At 37.6% G+C, this 27,320-nt stretch overlaps 1 protein-coding gene across 1 annotated transcript in view; it reads right to left on the bottom strand.

Annotated features, from left to right (window-relative positions):
• LOC114054106 (UBX domain-containing protein 2B-like) overlaps positions 1-25,483 on the bottom strand; it is a 43,609-nt gene extending 18,126 nt beyond the window's left edge. The window contains exons 1-5 of the mRNA XM_027877220.1: positions 25,325-25,483; positions 16,967-17,073; positions 11,348-11,507; positions 10,217-10,300; positions 1,503-1,612 (exon numbers count right to left, since the gene is read on the bottom strand). Of these exons, the coding sequence (XP_027733021.1) occupies positions 1,503-1,612; positions 10,217-10,300; positions 11,348-11,507; positions 16,967-17,073; positions 25,325-25,483 (620 nt within the window). The remainder of the gene's footprint in view (positions 1-1,502; positions 1,613-10,216; positions 10,301-11,347; positions 11,508-16,966; positions 17,074-25,324) is intronic.
• Positions 25,484-27,320: the final 1,837 nt, after the last annotated feature.

The following is a 27,320-nucleotide window of genomic DNA, read 5'->3' as shown; positions in this document are numbered from 1 at the left end:
AGATGGCAAAAATGACAGAAAAGGAAAATTACAAATGCTGGAGGGCATATAGGAAAATAGGTACATTAATGCTTTGTGGGTGGAGCTGTGAACCAATCCAACTATTCAGAAAGCAATTTAGAATCATGCCCAAAAAGCTATGAAATTGTTCAATGAAAAACCAGCAATACTGCTACCCCAGGGGATGAAAAAATGAACAAAAGGATCCATTTGTACAAAAATAATCATAGCAGTTCTTTTTGTGGTGGCAAAAAACTGGAAACTGAGGGGATGCCCATCAATTGGGGAATGGTTGACCAAGCTATGGTATATAATGTGATAGAATGCAATTGTGCTGTAAAAATGATGAAGGTCATAGGTTCAGAAAAATATGTGAAGACTTTAATGAACTGATACAGAGTAGAGTGAGCAGAACCAAATCTACACAGTAACAGCAATTTCATAAATATAATTAACTGTGAAAGACTTACTAATTCTTATTAACACAATGACCCACCACAATTCCAAAGGACTCACTGAAAAATGCTATTCATTTCCATACTGACAAATGATGCACTACAAACTGAAGCATAATTTCCCCTCTCTCTTTTTTGGGGGGAGAGGGGAATGGCTAATGTGGAAATTTGTTTTGCACAGCTTTGTATTTGCAATGGGTTTTATATTTCTTGCCTTCTCAATGGATGGAAGAGGTTGTGGGGAAGAGGAAGAGAATTTGAAACCAAAAATAAAATAAAATTCAATGAAAAAAAAGGGTACAACACAAATTATATTGTTATCAATTAATATTTGATCAGGGCTTCAAAATAACCCCCTTATGAAGTTCCTAACTACAGAGTATCTGAGTATAATTTGATTGTTTATATTTTTAAAAAAAACTGAAAATATCTAGAGTTTATCCTCTTCTTGCACTAACCTTTTGAAATCTTCTGCCAGTAGTAAATGCCACTTAATAGATTTCTAACATAAGTTGCTGAATTTCAGGCATACATGCACTGAGAGTCACCCTGTCAACAGTAAGCAGGAGAGTGGCTTAGTGGGTGGGAAGCTACATTCTAATCCATTTAGTGAATAGTATTAAATCATCAATATCAAACAGATTTGGCATAAAAGAAATAAAAGTCTCTCCCTTAGAAACAAACCACTTCTTATGAAACAATTCGTTGTGAATTTTCAGGAAATGGCAATGATTCTCCCTCTTACTTCCCAAATGTATTTCCAGTAACTCTGACAGAGCTCCTATAGTACATAAGTATTTGAAACATTGACAGCTTTATAGTGGATAAATTAAAGAGTAAAATAAGCTACGTGTTCAGGAAGTAACCACTTAATTAGGGAGAAACACATAATGACTTTTCCTAGTATATCAAATGCTTGACATTTTAGTAGCCACTCCGTGAAAACTCTTAAGTTTTCATACTGAATCATAATGGTCTAATTAAAAAAAAAAGTCCCCATTTTTCAATACTGCATAAAAGATAGATTACCACCAATATATATCTTACCCTCTTTTAACAGATTCTAGAAACTGGGCGTTTGTTGGATCAGTATAAGATCTTAATTCTCCATCATCTAAACTGAAGCCATTGCTCCAAAGTTTGAGCAAAATTTGAACCTATTGAGCAAAAACAAATAATTAAACATGTAAAAATGATATCTTTTGGACAAATAACTATCCATATTTCAAATATTAACTTATCTAACAACACACTGAGTCATTTATTTAATCTAAGACAGGACACACTATTATTTATATCAGAGCCAAAAGACAAAACATATCAGAAACCGTTCTTTTGCTTGGCAGATTATATATCTGAATAACAGAATGGATATAACTTGCCAAAATTACTCGTGGGTCATGGAGTCCTGACAATGTCTTTAGAGGTAAAACTATATAATAAACTAATAAACTATATAACTTACTTAAAATATTAAAATCAACTTTAGTCTTACAATCAATAACTTGGATGAGATATCTAATAAGGGTGGGTTTTATAAAAGTGCACTGTGTCAAATGAGTGATACTTTTTTTTGGTACTATGCTTTATTCTAATCTGTGCTGAAATATACACATACTTTCCAATTCATAATTTTCCAGTATATCAAAGTTGGAAGGGACCTCAATGTCTACCTAGTAAAATACAAACCTGAAAAAGAATTCCGTATACAATACAATAGGACTGAGTCATTTAGCCTCTGCTTCAAAATCCCTAGTTATAATCATTCCATTCAACTTGAGTGTTCCTAGCCCTTTGATTTTCTTTTCTCCAAAAATTATTTTAAAAAACCATGCCCAAACCAAAACACACTTCAGCCCCTCAAAGAGAATATAACACCAACAACCTTTTTCTGTTGCTCTTCGTTTTCTCCACCAGTCCCAGCTCATTCTGACCTTTAGCATTCCTGACACTATTATTACAGTATTATGCCATGCACTTATGCTCATGTACCATCTTCTACATAAAGCCCTTCCTGATTCCCCCAACTACTAGTGCCCTCACTTCTTAACTACCACATTTATTTATATTTATTCTGCTTATATTTATTCTATATATACCTACATATGTACTTGTTCTCTCCCATTAGAATGTATATTCCTTGAGTACAGCGATTATTTTATTTTTGGCATTTATATCCCAAGTGTCTGAGATAGGGCCTGGCACATAGTATAGATTTATTTTTTGTCAAATGAACCTGTTTGTTGTTTTTTTCATTCTAGCTTTTGTACATGAACATTTAAAAATCTACCTACACAAAGTTTTACACTGATATGGAGGCAATTATGAGTTCTCTAGGGCTAGGCAAGCAGAGCATAAACTCTGGTGAACTCTATTATGCTGGAATGGCTTAGCATATAAGTCTGGCAACAGGATGAATCTGTTTTCCAAGTATCAGCCCAGCTAACTAAGGAAAGACACAATAGCAGTAGGCTGGCCAACTAGTAATGAATCTGTTTGGCCTAGCAACTAATGAAACAAAGAAAAAAGTGTCTTTTAGTTTTCTATAACCCTGCTTCTACATCTTCAGTAATGGTGGCAGAGAGGTGAAAGGTGTTAGAGGGTACTAAAAATCAGTTTTCAGTATGTCAACAAATTTTAATTTGCCTTTTGGTATTCTAAATGTGAGATGCTTGTCCAATGATTAATGAGAACACATTACTGAAAAAATCCAATCAAAAGAATCTAGACATTCTTGTTATAAATGAGAATAGAAAAAAAGAGGAAGGTGTGGCAAAATGGAAAGATGGCTCATTGCTATACTTTCTGAAGATGCAAAGAAAGTAGTTGATGGAGTGGATTTTACCATATGCCCCAAGGTAACAAGAAACATTACCACATGAGAAGTTTTGTCATTCATGTATTGTAACACAAATGATAAAGACTGGCAAAAAGACCACCATGAAAATAACTGCAGCTTACCTAACACATCAGTTGCTAAGGATGAAATGCAATTAGTTCTGCAAAGAAATTACCACAAAAAAGAGACCAAAAAGAGGCCAGAAAGCACATTAGTCAGCAACACCTGTTTTATTTGCCAAATAAAGATGGCTGTCAATCATCTCTAAGGCAACACTAAGTAAGAATAAAAATTAATTTGTAAAATCTCACAGAGGATTATGGACAATTATCAGAAGAATCATCTCATAAAGCAAAGAGATGCAGTGTAAGGTAAAAACCAGTTTAAAGAAGGCTTGGCAAGATATCCGATTAATCAAAATTATCTCAGGTGCATTAAAGGAATGAAAACAGAAGGAAAACTATGAACAGAAGAAAAATGGAAAAGGTTTTTAGAAATCATTTAATAGTTTTCATCATCAAGGATAATGAAACTACCACATTTGGACTTCAATACTGCAGTCCCAGATATACTTTCAAAGGAAATAGAAATAGCACTATAGAGATGGGGCAAGTCACTGGAATATATCAAATGTATAGAGAGGAGATCCATGCTGAAGGTGATGTAATTGCGAGGGCAATGAAGGTCCTATATACTGGGCATCTGAAAGAGGAGAAAAATTAAAAGGATGGAAAAAATCTTAGAATTTATCCATACTAAAAAAGGCAACTAAGAGAATATCAATAACTATTCAAGTATATCCCTACTTTCCTATCTAAAGAAAATCCTTATGAGAGTCATCTATATACAATTGAGGGTATCCTTGATGAGGGTATTAATAGGGAACAAGCAGGCTTATGGAAGTGATATTCAATAACAGACCACACTTAGATCCCTGTGCTTACTCAATATTGATTATGCTGATTCAAAACATGTGAATCAGCAGAATAAAATGCTTCCTTACAGGTTTTTTTTAAATAACATATTGTTTCCCCTCCATTCATCAAAATCATTCAAGACTCTCTGGAAGATAAAACAAAAGAAATAACCCTCTTCAATGGCCATTTGACAATAAACATCAGGCGAGGCATAAAACAGGGAGATGTATGCTCACCAAAAGTATTCACTACTGTGAAGGAAGAGATTTAGTGCAGAGTCCGGATGAAAGAGGGATTCCTTAGGGATGGTGAGATCCTCCATATGCTCCTGTCTGCAGACTGACACTGTGCTGATTGCATCAAGCCCCAAAACATTGCAGAGCCTCCTGGAAGAGATCTATAATCACTCAAGAGAATTCGTCTTGACTATGCACATAGGTAAAACCAAGCTGATGAAGAATGTCTATTACCCAGGTTATAAAACATATTTGGACAAACAACCTGTAGAGCTTGTATCTGGAACAGACAATACAGATGCACAATGAGTTTGGTTCAGAGTTAAACAGGAGGAGAGCACCTTGGATGGCAATCAGAAAATTTACAAAGTTCTTTTATTGACCCCAAAGTTCCCATGTAAGCAAAGGCCCATCTTTTTAACATCTACATTCTACTCAGTGCTGCTATATAGGAGCAAGACATAGAATATGATGTTCTCCAAGGAATTAGAAAATTAATACTACACCAAGGGCAATGGAGAGGCTCATGGTGGATATGAAGAGGCCACCACATATAACCAATGAAGAACCCGAGGCAAGCAGGAGTAAAAGACATCGTCAAAGAACTGAGAGGAAGAGAAGATGGTCTGGTTATATAAACAAGAGCAAGGGATGGTAGATGGTCAGCAGGAGTGCTTTACTGCTATCCTCATACCATCAGCAGACTGTAAGGAAGGTTGCTTGAATACTGGTGGGCAATGACAAATATATATGAGAACAAGACAAGACTTGCACAAGATAGAAAGGCATATGTGGGCAACAATCTGCTTCATTGGAGGGGACTTCCAAGTGAGTATCATCAGAGATTTGAATTATTTAAGATCTAGTTTGAATAGGGCATTCCCTATGCAACCACACTGGTCTCTTTGGACAATTCCTCCATTTCTTCCTCATTAGAATTGTTTCTTTTTCAGTCTAGAGGATTTCATTCTTCAGAGTTCCCTATCCCTCCTAGGCTGAATTCCCTTGTAGCACATTAGATCATAGAATTGTACCTATCCTTTCTTTGGAATCTTTAAAATATGCTCTCCAAAATAAAGGGTGCCTATCAGGCCATTTCCAGGTTTCCTTTCCTTTTCTATCACAAACTATAAGATGAAGTGGTCAGTTTCCCCTCAAGGGTCTTATAATTTCTATCTGAGCAACCAGCTCTTCCCTGGTGGTGAAAGAGATCCAAGAGAGATTGATGTTTGTTCTTCAGCTTTTTGAAGGATGAAATAATCATTAAGGCAAATAATCATTCTACTTTTAGAAGAGGGCCCTCTAGCAGATATACCAGAAAGATGAAACATTTAATATGGATAGCCTGGCCCACACAGCACGTATAGAAATTCTCCGCTTCGGTCCAGGTTACCACATGAAACTTTGGGGGCATGATTTTGGTCATTTGTGACTGAAAGATTTAAACTGTGAGACGATGAAGAGTCCCATAATTGGCTGCTGAGCTGGAAGAGCAGATGATTCAGGAATTTGCAATGGGAGATGTCAAAGAATTCCCTAATTGCTGAGCCAGAACTCGACAGATATGCAACAGAAGCAACTCGCTTCTCTGTAGCATTTTTTCCTTCATGGCTATAAGTGAGCTACTTTCCAAGAATTAGGTAAGGGGAGGGATAGTTAGCCTCATTCCTTTATTTGACCATGGCAACCACAAGCATGTTACTACCTCTCTTAGTATTCATTCTTTTTTGAATTTTGGTGAACAAACATCTCAAGTTAGACGTGTCCAGGCAACCTTAAAAGTTCTGAAAAGGTCTGAATGTCCTGGTAGGATTTGGTGTGACAGTTGTGATATTGCAGCATTGGCAGTAGCTGATGACAAGGGAAATGTCTGAATTGGGTGTAGCGGGACATAATGAAGTCAGATGGGTGCAGAAAGAAGTTACCTAAGGAATGCAACTGTCACAAGGGAACATTACCCCTCACAGCAGAGAAAATTACTGGATATGGACCCAAGAAAGAAATTCTTCCTTGGGGCCCAGATGAGTAGTCTGCCAGTCAGAGATCTACACTCAAGGAGAGTTGTGTGAGGATTCTATGAAAGAAGAAAGGTCTACCGACAGTACCAGGAGTTGTGATTTACTCATCTGTCACGTGTATTTCCTACTTGTGTGCCTTACCACCACTGTACTCTAAGTCTGAATCCACTCTTTCCATGGATGTAGTGCATATTTGGGGAAGAGTAAGACCCAGATTTGAGGGGAAAATTTCTGTACCAAGTGTTCTTACTATGTCATTTTAGTAAATACTTTTCCTAAAAGCTAATTAAGCTTACTAATTATTTGTTAATGGGAAACAAACCAGTGGGGGTCCAAGGGATTGAGGGTGAGAAGTAAAACCCTATAAAGTTATGCCTAGAACCTGAGGGTAGTAGGCATCCTCTTAGGTTCCAGCTTCAGAGTGGGAACTGGGGGAGTAATGGAGGGGAGAGTATTACAATTGTAAGCACATGTAAGATTTGTGAAATTTATTGTTACCTTAGACAAATCACTAACCTCCCTAGGCCACATCCTCATCGTTTGTAAAGTAAAGGTACTACACTTGATGGCCTCTGAGGTCCTTTCCAGGTCTGTATCTAGGACACAATAATGGGAAGTTCATAACTTCACGTGAAAGCCAACTCCATTTCTGGAGAGCCTTCACTATTACTGAGTTCTTTCTTATTTCTGCCTCTTTGTGATTTTTACCTATTAGCCTTAGTCTTATCCTCTGCAGTTACATAAAATGTTTAATCCTTTTTCTGGGTAGTCCTTTTTAATAATAATAGTTAGCACTTATAGAGCATTGTAAGGTTTTACAAAGTGCTTTACATATGCCATCTCATTTGGTCCTCACAACAATCCTAAAAGGTAGGTGTTACTACTATCTCATTTACAGATGAAGAAACTGAGGCACAAAAGGTTAGATGACTTACCCAGGGTCACACAGTTTGTATATGACCTAAGGCAGGATTCACAGTCAGGTCTTCTTACTTCAAGTCTAGCATTCTATGAACCACCTTGCTGACTATAATATTTGAAGCAGACATTAGGATACACTGAAGTCTTGACTCACTAGGCTAAATGTGCTCAGTTCCTTCAAATATTTTTCATGACCTGGTTTCAAGTCAATTACTTAACGCAATTAAGCAATCAAGAGTAAACATTCAACTTTTTATTACTCAGAGCTGGCTTATCAATTTATAATAATGAAGCAGATGATGTATATACATACATGCATTTTTTAATAATTTATAAATTATTCTCTCACAATTCTCTGAACTAGGTAGTAAAAGAATAATATCTTCTTTTGCAGTATTAGTTATGTAAATTATATTTCATCTTGCTCACACTACCACCTTTCAAAATCCCTGAATGATATTGGAAAGGGGACTGCAAAGAGTAGTTTCTACAACCATCAATCAGTCACATTATGGAATTTAGTTCCCACTACTCTAATATGAAGCCCCTGAGGGTTACTGGGGATATAAGGCATAGAATAGGAATTATTTTGGGGGACAAGACTTCAATGGTACAGGAGTTCTAGTTGGAGAAACCTCCTACGCCAGTGATTACAGGCAATTAAAAACAACTCTAAGAACTGCTGCATTCCCATGAAATGGCATGACATTGACATCATTAAGACTGTAAACTCAAGTTCCTCCCCCTCTCCCCTGATTCTCTTCATTCTAATTTTTACATTTTTTTCCTTTTGCTTCCTAGCACCATAGTTCATTTATTTACCTTAATAGTTGAAGTGTAATTTTAAATTACACAACATACAAATTTAAACTTAATATCATTCCTAAATTGCACTTAACATTCTTCTCTAACTGGAACATTAAAATGTGATTGTTTTCTTTAGGAATCATAAAGGTTCTTAAAATTCCTTAAAGGGTTGCAATTCATTTAGTCAGTGATAACTTACTGTTAATAGGAAAGCACTGTATCTTAAAAGCATCATCTGTTATGTCCAAGCATCTCAAGCCCAGCTTAATTCTGAGCCTACATCAGCTTAAGAACTAATCAAGGATCCTCTAATGTGCTCTTTTACAAGATATCCTCCCTGTGGCATTTGAGTTTTGTTAGACTTGCAATTCCTGCCATCAAATTTCAAAACCATTTTGATAAACAGTGGAATTTGCATAAAAGAGAGTGACAATAGGATCTCTTCTCACAGCTTACTGGGATGAACAGCTTTTAATACATAATATATTATTTCCTACTAGCTTCACTGTAGGAAGATGCAAACTGCTGAAAAAACCGTAAGGCAATTTAACAATCTGCTATAATAGTCCTTATAATTAATAAATGTAATCAACCAGCCTGTTGCTACAAACAAGAAATTGAGTAATTTAAAAATATGTTTGAGCATTAACAGATTCAGCATTCGAAGTGACTTCAAAGACCTTGGAACACAACTCATAGAGCACTGGTCTTGATATCAGGAAGTTCTGAGTTCAAGTCCTAAGACTGACTTAGCTATATGCAACTCATTTACTCTTTCTCAATTCATTTCCCCAGCTGTTAAATGAAGATCATAACTCCAGGATTTATTTCACAGAGTTGTTGTGAGGATCAAACTACACACACACACACACACACACACACACACACACACACACACACACACACACACACACACACACCCCTTTACAAACTTTAAAAGTGCTATATGAATACTGGCTATTATTTTTTAAAAAAATGGTAGTAATTGATTTGAATAGCTGAGATTTTGCCATTTGCAACATTATAAGCCATTTATAAGTGGTGTTTCCTAAACATTTTTGTTGATTTATTTATAAACTTAAAAATATTAGGTTTTTTTCTCCTTCCTTTGGACTATTTGAAATATTTTTGCAGTAAATGTTCTCTGAGTTTCATTTAGGATCCTGACAGATTTTTCTACAGAGATAAAGCATATCAAGGTAAGATTAAAGTTCCAACAATAGCTAGCACCAAGACTGCTGAATGATGGGCAGCTAGGTGGTGCAGTGAACAGAGCACTGGTCCTGGAGTCAAGAGGACCAGAGTTCAAATCCAGCCTCAGATACTTGACACTTACTACCTGTGTGACCCTAGGCAAGATACTTAACCCCAGTTGCCTCACCAAAAAAAAAAAAAAAAAGACTGTTGAATGACTTAAAAAACTGAAGGACCTCAATATCAACAAGTAGCCTAAGTTTATTAAGTGCTTATTGAAGCCTTCATCTTTACAAATGGACTCAATCAACGTAAATAACACAGACTTGGACAGTATATAGCTTATAAGTTATTTTTAGTTATAAATTTTACTTTGAACAATTTTAAAAAGAGCAAGACTGAGTTGGTGGTAAGGATTCAAAATGACGTTTTATAGGAAGAGTACAGTGTAGTGTAAAGTTGTACTAGGTTTGCAGTAAAAGGCCTACGTTCCAAATTCTAACTTTTCCACTTATTCCCAGTGTGACTTTGAGCAAGTCACATCCTCCTTGGCCTAAGTTTTCTCATCTGTAAAATGATGGGGGAATGAAATGATCTAGTGATTAGAGGCCCATTAATATCGCTTCCAGCTCTAAATCTATGATTCTAAAATCCTGTGAAAAATTCAAAAATCCTATAAACATTCTTAAATATATAAAACAAACCAAAACCCCCAACTAAACAAAAAAATCTTCGATCTAAAGTAAAATCATGATATTCCATAAACCATAAAATACTGGTAACAAGAAGTTGTTTTTTGAAAATTGCAAATTTCAAATATTTCACTTACATCTTGTAGTTGATTTTCTCCATAGACATATTCTGATTTCTTTCGAGAGGAGTCACCCAATCGATATCCACCACCCAAAAATGACTAAAAAATTAAATTTATATGTAAGCTAAAATTTTATTTAGTTTCAATGTTAATTAACACAACCATTTAAGAACTAGATCATTTGTAATCAGGCTTATTTATCTAATTAAAAAGGAGGTTTAATATTAGACCAGAGGCATTGTGGTATAATGAACTAATGTGATAAGGCAATAAGTTAATTTCTCTGTGGGAGAAAAACCAAGAGACTTGAAGGCTGATGATTCAGTTTAAACAATCTTAAGCATAGAAAAGGGAATGGGGTAAACACTTACATTTATTTACTAAGTGTGTAGTACATCAAATTAAATTCATCACAAAAAACTTTAAAAGTAATGGTTTTATAATGAATAAATACCTCAATCAAATTTTAAAGAGATACCACAGGAAAGCTCCAATTTTACATGTGGTTTTATATGTTATACTGGGGAACAGGCATTGAACTCATCTTTAAAAACACTTTTATTTGAATGTGACGGCTCAGCTGTATCTGGAGCTTTTCTAATTTAAGGTAATTTAGTTTACGAGTTAAAAACATGGCATGTATAATGAATTCATCTACATTATATTCATAATTCATATTCTTGAAGATGGTTACTGATTAATTTTAAATATTCTCTTCTTGAGACCACCTAAAGTTCCATTAGCTATTCTTCAACACTGACAAGAAGTTATTTAAAATTCTTAGGAGAGTATTCCAATGTGATTGTTAGTAGTGAACTGAAAACTAAAACTTAAGCTTCATTTGGAGCACATAAATTATACAAGCATAAAGATATATAAGTATCCTTCTTCAAAATACCCATGATGTCCCAATCTTAATAATTATGAAACCACTGTAGACAATCTGAACAAAATCAATTATTTTAAATATCTATAAGAATAAAAAAATGAAATACACATTTATAAAAAAAAGAATAAACATGTATAAAGACCCTGCATTATAATGCACAAAGATTACAAAAGTGGAACAAGTAATAAAAATGCAAACCTTGTAACCTTCTAGATTTCAGTTAAGGTCTAATTAAAAACATGATATTTGTCACTTACTTTAGATTTGTTACCATCACCTGAAGCTCTTGTGGTTTCATTCAGAGGTACTGCTCCATGTTCCTTTGCCTCTTTGAAAAGTTCATTCACAATTTTTCCAGTTGTCTTTGAAGGTCCTGATATATGTAGCCCACTGTACTCATGTTCACCTGAGTATAACCTTTAAATATTGTCCATGATTAGAAAGTATTAACATAGAACTAAATTACTTTTTAATGAAAATAACTAATTTTCCATTATATTAACAAATGTTAACCTATAACTGATCACTCTGTAAAATAAGAGTCATTTCATTGATTTTCTTGGAACCTTGCAATGTACAACAATGTTTATTAAAACCTGTGAGGAAAATAACAAGAACAATGAATTCTTTTTCCGAGTTTACTAAATGGGTAGAGAGCTGGCAGAGGGCACAAACTGACATGGGATGGAAAACACCATCAGAAAAGGAAAAATTATGCAATTCTTTAGTAGTATAGGTGTTTCTTTTTTCTTTTATTCAGATGTTTGGAGCCAAAGCTTAGGTACGTGACACTGTGCATATGAAGACTTGTAAAAATATGTAAGCCAAAGCAAAAATTCAGATTATGAGAAACAAACCGAGAGCTTAATACCAAGGCAAAATTTAAAGATTAAATTTAACTCAAGATTATACCTTGTCTGAGGAACTAGAAAAAGACATTAAGTCAAAAAAGAAAAAAGGCCAATATTCTATTGAATAGGTATGAAATATTTACAACTTCTTATCCTTTCAGACTCATGCTCTCACTCTTATCAAAGAGTTCAGATCGTTGTTCTGCCTGCTTTTCCACTTGGGTATTTCAATATTGATGTCTCAACCCTTTGATTTTTGAACATTCATAACAGGTCTTCATTCCACCTCAGTCACCCAAAGCTGGTGTGTCGTCTTCAGGGTAACTGTCACCCATAAATGTCACCTATTACTATGTTATCTCAAAGATCCTGAACTCTAAAATGTCCCTCTCTGATGATAATTGCCTGCCCTTCCATCTCTCCCTCTGGTTGACTCCTTTTAAAGTCATTCTTTGTCCTCATAATGATCTCTAGTCCTTCCATTCCTCCGTGTTTCCCCCAGTCTAAAACTGCTGCTGTAGTCTCACTTATCTTTTTCAGTCTTGATCCTACAGTGGACCTATTAACCTATGTATACTGTGCTCCAATATTGAAGTCCCCAACCCCCACCCCCAACCCATGTACTGCTATTGTTCATACTCTGCCTTGGAAAGTCTCAGGTTATCTCCACCATCTGCCTTTCTGGAGACAGCAATCCTCTCTGGTATGCTCTTCCAACTCAAACTAACATTGCTAGACTGGTCCCCAAAGAAGTGCTACTAACCTCAGGTTCAATGTAAACTCCTAAAATTATAGTCTATGAGCCATTACCATTAACAATCAGCCAGTGGACCCAATATACTCTTAGCAAAGTATTTACTAAGATACCACACTAAGAGGAGTAGTGATAAAACATTTCCGCCCCCCCAAACCCTGGAAGAGTGGGATATATTCTCCCCAAAACATGTTTAGTATCTGTGGGAATAGTGGGCACAAAGCGAGACATACATATAGAGAACACATTGCCAAGGCACTTGACTCACTAGTTCCATGTAGACACAATTACAAAATATTAAAAATTTGAAACTAAAGCATTATTCAAAAGGAATTGTCAAAATACAGAATCGGTCAAGTGAATACATAAAAACAGTGGCCTAACCATAATTATTTGGAATATTTAAGCCATACTAACTATAAAAGCTTTGGGGGTCGATTTCTTTTTCTTTTTTTCTTTTAAAGTGTTTACACTCTAATAGAGGGAGATGATATGAGAAGCCCCTCAGAACCCTAATGTCATCAGAGGTCAAAGATGGAGTTAAATAAAACCAAAGGCTTGGGCATGGCAACTATATTCTAAAAAATCAATTCCCATTGCAACATGAAAGGAATAACAGACTAAGCTGAATGTATACTGACTCTATGCTATAGTTTGGAAGTTGTTATTTTTAACTGAATCCATGATACTATCTTTTTTTGGTCATTTGTGTCGTTCTTCAAAAAGTAGAGAATGTAAAAGTTAAAAATTACTTGAACTATTCAGGACTTACTGTATCTTACATTCAAATGGCATCTTTATTATATTTCTCCTATTGGAAGACTACAGAAATCAAGATAATTTCCATTGGATAGGCTTATTTTAGGCCCGGCTTTTAGGGTACCAAAAGCAATTCCCCGGAACTTCTTCAGATTCGTCATGGAGCAGAAGAATTTGCATAACTCCTGAGCCTTCTCTTCCAATGGATTCCCAAAGTAGTCCCAACTTTTTTCTCAAACATGTTCATTTTGTTATTTGCTCTATTATGTGAAATAATTTTCATTTGTACAAAACCATATTCTGTATAATGAATTCTATGCTCCAACCAAAATGGATGGTTACTCATCCTGACACCCACACTTTCTGACTTCCATCCTTTTGCGCATGCTGTTCTGTTCTTTGGAATATTCTCTCACTATTTAAAACTTAGATTAAATGTCATTTCCTCCAAGAAGTCTTCTCTGATCCCTCCAGTCAAGAGATGATCTTCTCTGTAATTCGACTGTCCACTGGCATGGTGGGATTGTCCTCCCTCATTATTCTGATTTTGTTTTCTTTTACTTGATATGTATAGTTCAAATTAACTTATTCTACTTAAGTTTAATTCAGTAGTTAACCAGAAAATATTACTGTTGTTTTTAATTCCCCTGTGATAATTTAATTGAGAGAACCATTTCTTTCCACATTTGCAAAGTGTACCTGTCAATTAAAGCACTTATTACCCATACTACATGAACAATTAAATGCCACAAAGAGATGGATAGTCCCCAAAGGCTCAGGAACAGAAGTTTTCCCAGTATCTTGTCCCTGCTTCCAGACTGGTCCTTGCAGTGTTAATCAAGGCTGTAACTTTGTGGAGAAGGGACCTATCATCCCCAACAACCACCAATGACTAACTACCACTGACAAGGCAAAGAAGGCCACAGATAGTCAAAGAAGCGTCCATAGACCTTCTATGAGCTCATCTATGCTATAACCAAGGAATCATGTAACTAAAATAAGGGATCCACAGTCAATTTAAAGGTAGAAGGAACAACTCTGTGTCTATGTGGCAGCCAGAGAGGAATTCTAATGGGTCAGAAAAATGAAAGGTAGTTTCCTGAGCTGCCTTTTCACAGTTTAGAGCCAGAGTGTGACAGACTAGGCTCTCTTTACCCTCTTACAGTTCAAAGGTGTGACACTGAGAATTGAGTACAGGACTCCAGTGATTAGAGGCTTCATTTACGCATTTATTTCCAACTCATACAGAGTTAATGGGTTTATTTTTCTAACTCTTCTTATATATTCTCCATTCTTAGAACTTGACAAACTTGACAGTCCCATGTAAGTGGCCTGGGCAGGGGACTATAACTACCATCTAACCATTCTTACTCAAGTTCTCCTGGAAAACCCATCTGGGGTCAAGTACTTGGGTATTCCTGTCCCTATGACCAAGGTTGACCAAGGCTATCTAGGCTGATGCCCAAATAAGGTTCTCTTCTAGCTTTGGAGTTCTACTTACTTCCACAGTTCCTAGTGTTAAATTTAACCCATATTTAAAGGGAATAAAGACAAGATTTTTCCTCACTCACTGCTGCCTAATTTTACTCCTAATTCAATCATGCTTCTCTTACTATTCTAGCAGACAGTCCTAGATAGGTAAAAGATGGAACTATTTTGCTCTGAGATTTAAGGAGAGACCTCTCTTCTCATTTGCTCAGGGATCTGGATTGGTTACATGAGCAACATATAAATAGTCTTTTTCTGCTTCAGGGGCCACAACTTCCATGAAGGAACTGATGACCTTGAAGGAGCAGCATTGAAAATAAAAGCTATTTCTACAGTTATTATAGCTCTGCCTCTTCTTCAGCACTGAAAAGGTAACAGAACAGCTCATATAGCTTCTGAAATTATGGTGGGATAATATTTTCAGAGCTTCTCTGAAAGGTAAGATACCTTGCTCCAAATTACTTTATTCTTGTTCACAAATAGGACAAAAATGAAGAGATAAAATTCTGGAGTGTAGGTGAAGAGGGTGGGTCTCAAGCACAGTGTGAGTGCTCACTGGCTCACAGCCACCTTGTTCTATTGTCTGCATCTTTGTGAGGCTGGATGACCTATTTACAATTCATAAGACCAGGACTAGGACCAAGCCAAACTCAAGTCTAGTTGGGACAGCCTTTCCTCAGCACCTTACCAGAAGTGCAGGATCTCTCCTCTAGGACCTATGTATTTTCATATGATCTCTCATTACAATAACCCTTTGAAAGAGGAAGATACTCCAGATATTATCCTCACTGTAGAGATTAAGAACCTAAGGCTCAGAGAGGTTAAGTGGCTTGAGACCAGGCCCCTCCTTATTCCAAAACTAACATTCACTCCATAGCACCATGCTGCAATGAAAAGAAGGTATTTCAGGAAATAAGATAAGAAAATTTCCACAAAATACTTACAATAAAGGTTAGATTGCAAATTGAGAGAACTCACAGTATGCACGGGTTAGGCTAGAAGTAGAGATGACTTCAGGGATCTTGGGCTTACTTACTTGTTTGTGGCAGTTGACTAGAAACATGCTGGTGCTAGGAGAGATGTTGAGACCTTTTCCCAAGAGAATGGCTCCCTCTAATCACATCTGCAAAGGTCAAGTGGGAAGAAGGGCTGGTGGTCTCAAGATGAGCATTGATATTTATGAGGCTCTTGGGCTTGGGATCCTAGGTTATCTTCATCACATTCTGAGAGGATGTAGGAGTCCAGGTGGTTTGATTCACCTGGCACTTGGTACCTCCCGTTTCTGCCCTAGGGTACTTTGCTGCTTCTGCTAGCCTGGTTTGTCTGCCTTGTCAGGGGTAGTCAGTCATTGGTGGTTGTTGTTGGGGATGATAGGTCCCTTCTCCACAGAATTACAACCTTGATTAACGCTGCAAAGACCAGTCTGGAAGCAGGGACAGGAGACTGGGGAAACTGCTATTCCTGAGCCTTTGGGGACTATCTATCTCCTTGTGGCACTTGATTGTTCATGCAGTTTGGGTAATAAGTACTTTAATTGACAGGTACACTTTGCAAATGTGTAAAGAAATGGTTCTCTCAATTAAATTACCACAGGGGAATTAGAAACAACGGTAATATTTTTGGTTAACTACTGAATTAAACTTAAGTAGAATAAGTTAATTTGAGCTATAGATATCAAGTGAAAGAAAACAAAATCAGAATAATGAGGGAGGACAATCCCAGACCAAGAATGGCATCTGGAATAAGAAGGAAGACAAAGGAGTCAGGTTTTCACACAGAAGATGCTCAATAAATGTTGAATGACTGACTGAAAGGGATTACTGAATGGACAAAAAAACAATGCAGCAATATGTTGCCTACTGGAAATAATGTTAAAATATACGTAAAAATTTAAGGTACTAGGATGACTCATGTTTATCATAATTTCATGAAAAATGACTTGAAGTTATTTTTTCTAGTCTAAATCTCTAAACGTATTATAAACTCAAGATTAATAATACAATATAACAGAATTTAACACTTACCTTTGAGGTGGTGTTCTTGGGCTTTTAAATATTTTAGCTTTGGGTTTGTCAGATTGAAATGATGATCTGCACTTAACTTCATCTTCATATAATTCTGCTAAGGCCAACTACAAGATAGAAAAGGCTTGTAAAAATATGTAACACTAGAAATAAACTTTTCTGGTCAAGTAAAAAGCCAAACACACACACACAAAATATGTATTACTAAGGAAATGGTAAAGGTTCCTTTTCAATCAGAACAGGAACATTTGACTCTACTTATAAGGGAGGAGAGGGACCTTTTTCTTTAATATATAAATAGAATTATTACCAAATGGGTTAATTTAGGAATACACTATGAGAGAAAAATTATAAAAATTTTATTATATTCACTTTTCTGTTTAATGTTTCCAAACACTAAAAGTGAGAATGATATTGCTTTTAATTAAAGAACTTTTTATTCTCTTGAATGCCTTTGTAAATTTTTTTCTAGATTTTTATTTTTTTCTTAAATTTCATAAAATTATTTAACTAAGCTATTAAATTATTGAAGTATAGATAACACTAAACTGTTCAAATTCCTTATACTTTATTTAGTTATCATACTATATCACTCATATTTAAGTTTAAGAAAATAATTAAGAATTTAATAACAACACATGTAGTTATAAATGACATAAAACCATCTCACCACAAAAGCACAGCCTAGTTCAGACAACCACTTTATGCCTAAAATGCTGCAGCAGCCTCCTAACTGATCTCTCTTCCTTGAATTTCTCCCCTTTCTTTTACAAAGCTGCCAAAATAAGAAACTTCCTATGGTATAAATCTGACAATGTACTGCTATGCTCAAAAAAATCTTCCAAAGCTCCTCTGCGATAACAGGATAAAACAGAAACCTCTTAGCCCAGCAGACATTTAAAAACCTCCCCAATCTAGCTATCACTTAACTTACTAGTCCTATTTCATCTTATTCTACCTCAATCAGTCAACTAGCATTTATTAAGCATTTATCATGAGCCAGGCACTGAGGATAAAGAGCAAAAAATAAAACTATACCTGTCCTCAAGGAGCTCACATTCTACTGGAGGAACCAATATGTACCTATAAATATATACAAAATAAATATGAGATAATTTGAGGATGCTTGAGCTGAGCCTGGAAGGAAACTTGTAAGGACTCTTAAAAAGTCAGAGATAAGGATAAAGTGAATTCTAAAAATGGAGGATAGCTAGGGCAAAGGCATGGAGGTGGGAAATGGAGTATCCTGTGAAACAATAGGCCAGTTTGGCTGGATAGTACAGGATGGGAAGGGGAGTAATATGTATAAGACAACTACAAATGTGGGTTGGGACTGGGTCACAAAAGGCTTTAAAACCAAACTGAGGAGTTTACATTTCATCCTAAGGGGGCCATTTGAGTTTATTAAGTAAAAAAGTGCCATGGTCAGTCCTGTGCTATATGAAAGATGAACTGAAGTGGGGACAGAGACTTGAGACAGAGAGACCACACAGGCTACTATGCTAGTAAAGGAAAAAAGTGTTCTATTCTGTTCTATTTGGACTAGACTACTAACTGTTCGCCAACCTGACATACCATCTCCTACTTCATGCACTCATGAATGCACTCCCTCATACCTTTCAAAATATTTCTCCCTTGAGCTTTGGTGCTACCACCTCCATAAGCCTTTCCTTATTCTCCCAGGTAAAAGCGTTCCTTACCTCTTCAAATTTTTCTAGAGCACCTCGTCTCTATCTCTCCTTTGCCCCTACCATTCCCTACACCGTGTGAAATACTTATCTATGTACATTCCAACCAAGCATAAAATAAACTCTTTGCACGGAGGTACTATGTCATTTTTTTTAATCATTGCAGCCCTAGAATCTGGCAGAGTATGTACACAAAGTCACTGCTTAACAAATATTTGTGGAGTGAATAGATCCAAATATTTACAAATGGAAGTATAGATAAATTTGTTTTTGAAATTGAAATTCAAAAAGGTTTTATATGTTTCGGTATATGTGTATATACATGTATATATATACATACATACAATAAGTATTTATATATAAATTAAAGTGTATTTATATATACATATATTATATTTACACACAAATACAAAAAAGAAATTGAAAATAGAACTCTGGTACTGGGAGAAGCCTTAGAGATCATCTACTCAAACTTCCTTACTTAACAGGGGAAGAAACTGAGGCCCAGTGAGGTGACTTGCCCAAATTCACACAGCTGGTTAGTTAGCAAGAAAGATTCCAAATGGGTAAGAGAGAGGGAAGAGTTGAAGAAAATGCTGAGATATTCAATCTGATTTATGGAAAGATAGTAGTGCCTTTGACAAATTAGGAAGTTTGTAAGAGAGTTTTGGGGGGAAAGAGGATGAACTCAGTTTTAAATGAGTTTGAGAGTCTCTAGCATATCCAATTTTAAATGTCCAACAGGAAATGGTAATATTGGCAGTTAGCTGGTGCAGTAGATAGAGTGTTCACCACATAGTCAGGAGGACCTGAATGCAAATTCAGCCTCAGACATTTGCTAGTTGTGTGACCCTGGGCAAGTCACTTAACCCTATTTGTCTCTGTTTCCTCATTTGTAAAATGAGTTAGAGAAGTAAATGTCAAACAACTCCAAGAATCTTTGCCAAGGAGAAACCCCAAATGACTGAAACGACTCAATGACAACAAAAATATGGGACTGAAGCTTAAGAGGAGAGACTAGGGCTGGGTATATGGATGAGAATCATCTGCATAAAGATGATATTTAAACTCACAGAATCTTATGCCATTTCTGAGAACAGAGAGAGAAGGCCCAAGAGAGAACCTCAAAGAACATCCACAATTAGGAGGTGTGGTGTGGACAATAAGGCAACAAAGGAAACTAAGAAGGAGCAGTTAGAAAGGGAGGCAAACTAGGAGAGAATAGTGTCACGAAAACCCAGAGAGGAAAAACAAGCAGGAGAAAATGGCCAAATTTGACAGGTAGGTCGAGAAGGATCAGGACTAAGAAAAGACTATCAGATTAGATAAGTAAGAGATCTCTGCTCATTTGAAGGGAATCATTTCAGTTGAAAGCCAGATTGCAGAGGAGTGAATGACAGGAGAGGAAGTAGAGGTAGCAAACACAGGCAACTTTTTAAAGTAGTTTACCTGAAAAAGGTGGAAGAGACATAGTTTTAGGAGATGGAGGGATCTAGTAAAGGTTTTTTAAGGATCGGGAGACTTGAGAATGTTTGAAGGCAATAGGAAAGAAATGAGTCGATAAGGATAGGTTGAATATTTGGGAAGGGGGGTGGCGACGATTGAGGATGTAGCTTGCTGGAGAGTTTGGGAGGGGATGGATTTAAACATATACGTAGAGGGATTGTCCTTAGCAAGAGGATAGAGTGCTGGGCCTGGAGTCAGGAAAACGCATCTTCCCAAGTTCAAATCTGGACTCAGACACTTCCTAGCTGTATGATTCTGGACAACTCACTTAACCCTGTTTGCCCCAGTTTCCTCATCTGTAAAGTGAGCTGGTAGAGGAAATGGCAAACCACTCCAGTATCTTGGCCAAGAAAATTCCAAATGGGGTCACAAACAGTCAGACACAAGTAAAATGATAACAACAACAAATGATACATATGTATACAAACACATACTTATATATACATATATGCATATCACAGCATGGTTCAAAGCTTCTAAGGCTATGGAAGCCTCTCTTCCTGAGCATCCCAACTCTCTAACCCAAAAATCTATTCAACAGAACATTAAATCAGGAAGAAAATCTTGATCCCCAATTCCCGCCCCCACCCCCTTACCTCTGCAGTGTTGGAAGGTGGAAGGCAATCTAGTAGGCTAGTCCACTATTACTAAAACTGTACTAAACACTTAAGGAAGCACTTGAATTCAGAGTCAGAGTTACTTTATTGTAGTTTCCCACAGTGAATCAGATTCCTGGAATAAATCACTTTCATCTTATGTCATAAGAACATAATGGTAATTTAAAAGTGATGAAGTCATAATTTATGCAAAACACAGTCTTAAAAGAGAATTTTTTAACTAGGCTATAGCAATTAAGTATGATGTAGACTTGGTAAATTGCAAAATTTCATTCCATTGCTGTGTCCTGCTTTAACAAAACACAATACCCCCAAAATTGGAACTCAGAAAATAAATTAGGGAGTGAACAGTATATTGAATAAAATTTCTTTCATTGAAAAATATTTACCAGAAAGATTCTTTAAATAGCAAGTTCCCATAATACATTTGAGATATAATTGCAAAATGTCAAGTTACAAAAATAAAAATAAGTTGAGCAACATAACTATGTTTATAGAATAATGGAATCATATTGCATTGTAAGGTTTTACAGTTTAGAGCATTAGGAAAATTGTTTGAGTAGCCATGTGAAGGATGTCCTCTACCAAATGAATGCTGCTGGCACTCTTTCCTGGTCAGAACACATCTGGAGTATTATATTCAGTCTTGGGAATCACATTTTAATTAGGAAATGGATCAGTTGGAGAATGTTTAAGAGGTAAAAAGGCTGGTAAATAGTCAGAGAATTGCACCATAAGATGACTGGAACAGAGGAAATTTAGCTACAAGAAGAAAAGATTTGAGGGATGTGACAGCCTTCTTCAATATGAATGGTTGTCCCCAGGAAGAAGGATTAGACTTAACTTGTTTTGGCCCAGAGGGTAAAAGTAGGAATAATAGGTAGAAATTACAAGCAGGCAAATTTAGATTCAATATTAAGGGCATGATTTCTAATAACTAGAGATACCTAAAAGTGGAATGTTGTGCTTTGGGAAGCGGTAGGTTTCCCTTTACTACACATCTTTACAAAAAAAAAATGAAACTGATACCTTAACAATCATGCAACAAGAATTTAATAATATGTTATTTAAATAAGTCTCTATTTCCTCTCCTCTAACTTATTTCTCAACTTATTGCAATTTGGCTTATGATCTCATCACTCAACTAAAACTATTTTCTCCAAAGTTAACAACCATCTCTTTAGTCTCACATTCTATGGTCTTTTCTCAGTCTTCACCCTTCTCGGATTTCTCTGCAAGGTTTGACATTGATGACCACCTTCTCCTGGATACGCTCTCTTTTCTAGGTTTTCATGATAGTGCTCTCTCTTGGCTCTCCTACCAATCCGACTAGCCCCTTCTCTGTATCCTTTGTTGGCCTATCATCTGTGTCTCACTGATTCAATTTTTTAAAATTTTTATTTTTAGGCAATTGGGGTTAAGTGACTTGCCCAGGATCACGCAGCTAGTAAGTGTCAAGTGTTTGGTTTGAAGCTGGATTTGAACTCAGGTCCTCCTGACTTCAGTGCTGGTGCTCTATCCACTGCACCACCTAGCTTCCCCGAACTGATTCATTTTACATGTATTATCCCTAGTCCACTCTTCTTTTCTTTTCACTCTTTTTTTAAACTCTCCATTAGCGACCCTCATCAGCTCCCAAGAGTTCAATTAACATCCCTATGTAGATGACTCAAAGATCAATATATCCAATATAACCAACTGCCTGCTGGACATTTCAAACCAGAAGTCCCAAAGATGTCTCAAACTCCATAAAAAGACCAGAACTTATTATCTTCTCTCACCCCTCAACCCCTATTTCTACCAAATGTCTCTATTTTCAGAAAAGGTACTACCATCCTTCTGATCTCCAAAGTTCATAATCTTGACTTCTCTCTCTCCTTTTCACCCACTATATCCAACCAGCTGACAAATCTTGCTCTTCTGTCCCCAAAAAATAGCTTCCATCTATCTCTCTTGCCATTCACACAGCCACCACCTTAGTTCAGGACCTCACTGCAATGTCTTCTTCTGTATATCTCTCTGACTCAAGTGTCTCCCTACTCTAATCGATCTTCCATATAATGGAAGAATAAAAGAGGACTAGAATGCCACTGGGAAATTATACAGTATTTTTAGTGAAAAGCTGTTTCTCGATACAAAAACAAATTTTTTAACAAGAATATTTTCTAGTAGACTAGAGTCAAGTAACTAGTATCTGGACTCTAGTTGGATATTATGCTATACAGCTATAAGTAATGGAACATCATAAGTTTCAAAGAATCAAAATTTTGAGTGACCCAAAGGGCAATGGGAAGAACACCTGGATACATTGTAGTATTTGAGTATTATTGAGTACTAAGCTCTGAGGAATGATAAATATAAGGAATTCAGAGAAACCTGGGAAAACTTGTAAGAACTGATATGGAGCAAAGAAATGATTATAATGTAAGGAGAATATAATGTAAAAGGAATGATCATAATGTAAATGAAGACAATATAATTCAGAACAAATACAGTGACTAACATTATTTACTGAGAAATGATGTTGGAATATCCTCTTGGAGTTGGTGGACTATAGGTCCAGAATGGTACATTCTCTTTATGGTATGAGGCCTGGTTGCTAAATCAGTTTTGCTTAATTTTTTAATAAAAGGAAGGGTATGATTGAGGAAGGGGTAAGAGTTACTGAGGAGTAATTGTGGTGTAAAAAAATTAAATGCATCAATAAAACATTTTTAATTAAGAAAAAGAATGTAGAATTACACAAGGAATGGTGTAAAAGAGATCATCCAGGGAATGTATGAAATGTATTATTTGCAAAGTAAGTGTGGCAATCATAGAGTGAACAATAACTGTGGGTCTTCAGTGAGTTGGATAGACATTCTAAAGCAGGTTTATGGGAGGATGTAACTAGAATTGCATGGGATGAAAAAGGATGGATGAATTGAAAAGAATATATGTATATATATGCACATACATATATTAATGATATTATGAATTGACTGAAGAATTTTTTCGCTTAGGAACTGCAGTTATTTCTAAAATGTATTACTGATCTAGACTGAATGTTCTTTCCTGAGATAGATTTTCAAGGATGGAAAACATAACCATGTGTTTGCTGAAATTTGTCTAGTAGAGCAGATAAAAGCATTGAATTTTACTATACTATGAGCTTTCCTGGGCCGGGCATTTGTATTTAACAACTCTAAAGTTGTTATAGTATCAAATTGTTTCTCTCTTTTAAGGATGTTTTCCAGCCCAACCATGTTTCTCTCAACTGTTTGCAAGGCTCATGCTTACACTTTCACTTCATTTCTTTAAATTTATCAGCATGATAAAAGGATCTATAGAGGCTCAAAGACTGTCACTGAGCTCATTAATTTCAATAGCCGGCTTTGAACCCAGATATTCCTGACCAGAAGTTACTTACTCTTGAAGTTACTTACTTCATCCACTACTTTTCTGCCTACTGGCTTCCCCCAGCCAAAATCTCATCTACAGGAAGCCTTTTCCAAACCTTCTTAATTCTAATGCCTTCCTTCTTCTAATTATTTCCTATTTTTCTTGTATATAGCTTGTTTGTGCATATTTGTTTGTCTCTCCTATTACATTGTGAGTTCCTTGAGGGCAGGAGTGCCTTTTGCCTTTTTGTAATCCCAGCGCTTAGTACACTACCTGCCATTGAACAGACACTTAATAAATGTTTACTGATTGACCCAGGATACCACTCAACAGCCTCTCAAGGAAAAACGGTCAATAATCATCGCTTATTAAAATGGAAGAAACAAAAGGCTATCTAGGAAAGCTCCTAAAATATTTATTAAAATTTCAGCTCTTTAAAATAGTCCAGGGATGTAGAGAAACCAATATATATATTTTTTAAAGTACCCATGCTTCTATGTATACATCTTTTACGTGAAGGTTTTCTTCCGGATAAAATTTGTATAACACTGCTGAGACCGTGAAATCAGAGCCACAAAATATTGCAAAAGAACTGCTGCTAATCCGGTTTCAACAACTGCATAGGGAGATAAAATAGGCTGCAGTGGAGGAGGAGGAACGGGAAAAGCAATCTGGTGGGAGAGATGAGAAAATAAGGTCCGGGATCTAATTTCCAAAGTTTTCACTTCCACAGGGTGCCACTGGCCCTCGTGCATCCTGACCCAAGGAACAGGGCGACGGTGCCTTTCCGCGGTGACAATGGAGAAGGCTCGGGGAGCTAGGGGAGCCCTGGCCTGTCCTCCCTCCCTTGGTCCTACGATGCTCAGCCCTCCTTGAACCCCACCACTGCCCCGAGCCCCTGCCCTCTTCTTGGGGGAAGCAGAAGGGTAAAGAGAGCAAAGTGCCGGGGCGGGGAGGCGCTCGCGGGGTTGGGGAGTGGGTTCGAGGGTGGATTTCAGGGCAAGACTCGAGCTCGAGCCCCCGCCCCGTGCACAAGGGGGAGAAGGCAGAAGCTCGTGGGGGAAGGGGAGGAGGATGGGCCGGAGCCCCCCCCTGCACCCCCCCCTCGCCCCCCAGCTGGGCCTGGCTCCGCCGAGGCTGCCCCAGGCGTTCCTCTCCTTCCCTACCTGCAAGTCGCGGGCGGTGGGAGGCCTGGGCCCAGCCCGCGACCCCGAGGGCCTCTTCTCCTGGCGATGCCCACCCGGGGTCGGCGGGGCCGAGGCCGGGGCCGCCGCAGCCTCCTCTTCCCGGTCCTCGCCCGGGCGAGCTGCCCCGCCCTCCGCCATCTTCCGCCGCGACCGCAGCCACTGCAAGAGGTGCCGCCGCCGGTCAGGCTCGCCTTCCCCGAGGCTCAGGGGACTTCCGGGAGCGTGTTACCCTGGCAACCGCCGCCACCAGGCGCGAGGACGCACCTGCTCCCCTCCCACGCCGGAGGCGCTGGGACGGGTGGCAGTCTTCAGCTACAGCTCCCTCTCCTGGGGTGGGTTTCCCCACTTGTCTCCGGGGTGGGTGGGTGGGGGGGAGCGTAGTACACTCTCGGGCTTCTCCTTCTAGAATGTATGGGGGGACACCCAGCAAACTCTTACGTCACCCCACCTGCCTCCTGGCCCCGCCCCCTGCGGACTCCTGCCCTGCTTGGGCTGCTGGTGCCCCGAAAGCGGGCGCCTTGTGGGCGACGAGTGGGGCGAGGAGTGGGGCACGTGGAGAATTTAACCGGATCAAGAATTGGTGTTTCTGGCTCTCGAAACTCTTGAGCTTATCTCCTTTCGCCTTCTGGAACAGGGGTTCTTAACCTTTTTGGATGTCAACCTTTACTAGTCTGGTAAAGCCTATGGACCCCTTCTCAGAGTAATATTTTTATTACAGAAGTAACCAGTTACATTGAAATATAATGGTATACACACACATATACATACATACATACATACATACACACACACACACACACACACACAAAGAACCCCTCAACTAGTTTCATGGCACATCCTTATGTACTGGAAGCAGGGACCAATCCTCGGGATAATTTCTAGCTTGTGTGTGCTTCTGGTAATAATAAAGCAATTATTTTTGTCTCGCATAAACATTATTTCTTCGGGGATAGTCCTAGATACATTATATTGCCATATAAGATCTCAGACAAAAATGCAAACCACATGACCATGGATTAAGCCCCTGGATTAATCTTCCTGATTGGGAAGTCATTTTGATATCTCCTAGTCTTCACCAAAATCAGAGTAATTATATGCCAAACACTGTGCTAAGCTTTGGAGATATCAATACAAAGAATCTAAGAAACCCAACTCTCAATGGGCTTACATTATTTTTTTTCCCTTTTAATCAACAAGCATTTATTAGAAGAGTAGAGGGAACAAAATAAATACAGAAGTAACAGTAAGATGTAGTGTGGTGGTACAGAAATAGTCTGAGATTTGAGAAGAGAGAAATTGCTTACATAACCGTGAAGATTATGTATGCCACAAGGGTAGTCTAAATATAGTTTGCAGGGAAGCATAGATAGATCTCTTTGGAATCCGGTGCATCTTTCTCCAAAAGAAACTGTGAATAACGCGTTAAGAGGAACAGTAGAAAAGCCATAAGACTGGCCACTCCATTTTCCTTAAGGAGTTATCAGGCTAGACTTATGTAACTTGAGGGATCCAAGAAGGCTTCAGGAAGGAGGTGACACCTGACCTAAACCTTAAAGGAAGGGAAGGATTTCAACTGACACAGATGAAGTTGAGGTAGCATGGGAGGAGTCTCTTCCAGGCATGAAGAGTTGCAATGAGTTAGATGAGTTAGAAGAACTTACAGAAGACAAAGGGAATGAAAAGTAGTCCAGCTTGCCTGAAACATAAAGTTTGTGAAAGGATGTTGATTATGAGCCTGAGAGCCTGGAAAGCTGGCAGTGCTTTTGACGGAAATAGGGAAGTTTGGATGAGGTAAAGGTTTAAGGAGAAAGGTAATGAATTCAATTTTGCACATATTCAGTCAGTTAACCATTTATTAAGTATCTACTATGTGCAGACTCTGTACCTAAACACCAGGGCATACAAAGAAAAGCAACCTCCCCCCCCCCCCCAAAAAAAAGTTCCTGCTCTCAAGGAGCTCACAGGAATGAACATA

The sequence above is a fragment of the Vombatus ursinus genome, unplaced genomic scaffold (genome assembly GCF_900497805.2).
Source record: "Vombatus ursinus unplaced genomic scaffold, bare-nosed wombat genome assembly UNPS02014812.1, whole genome shotgun sequence".
NCBI lineage: Eukaryota > Metazoa > Chordata > Mammalia > Diprotodontia > Vombatidae > Vombatus > Vombatus ursinus.
The sequence above is the reverse complement of the archived record's forward strand: the minus strand, read 5'-3'. Positions and strand labels throughout refer to the sequence as shown.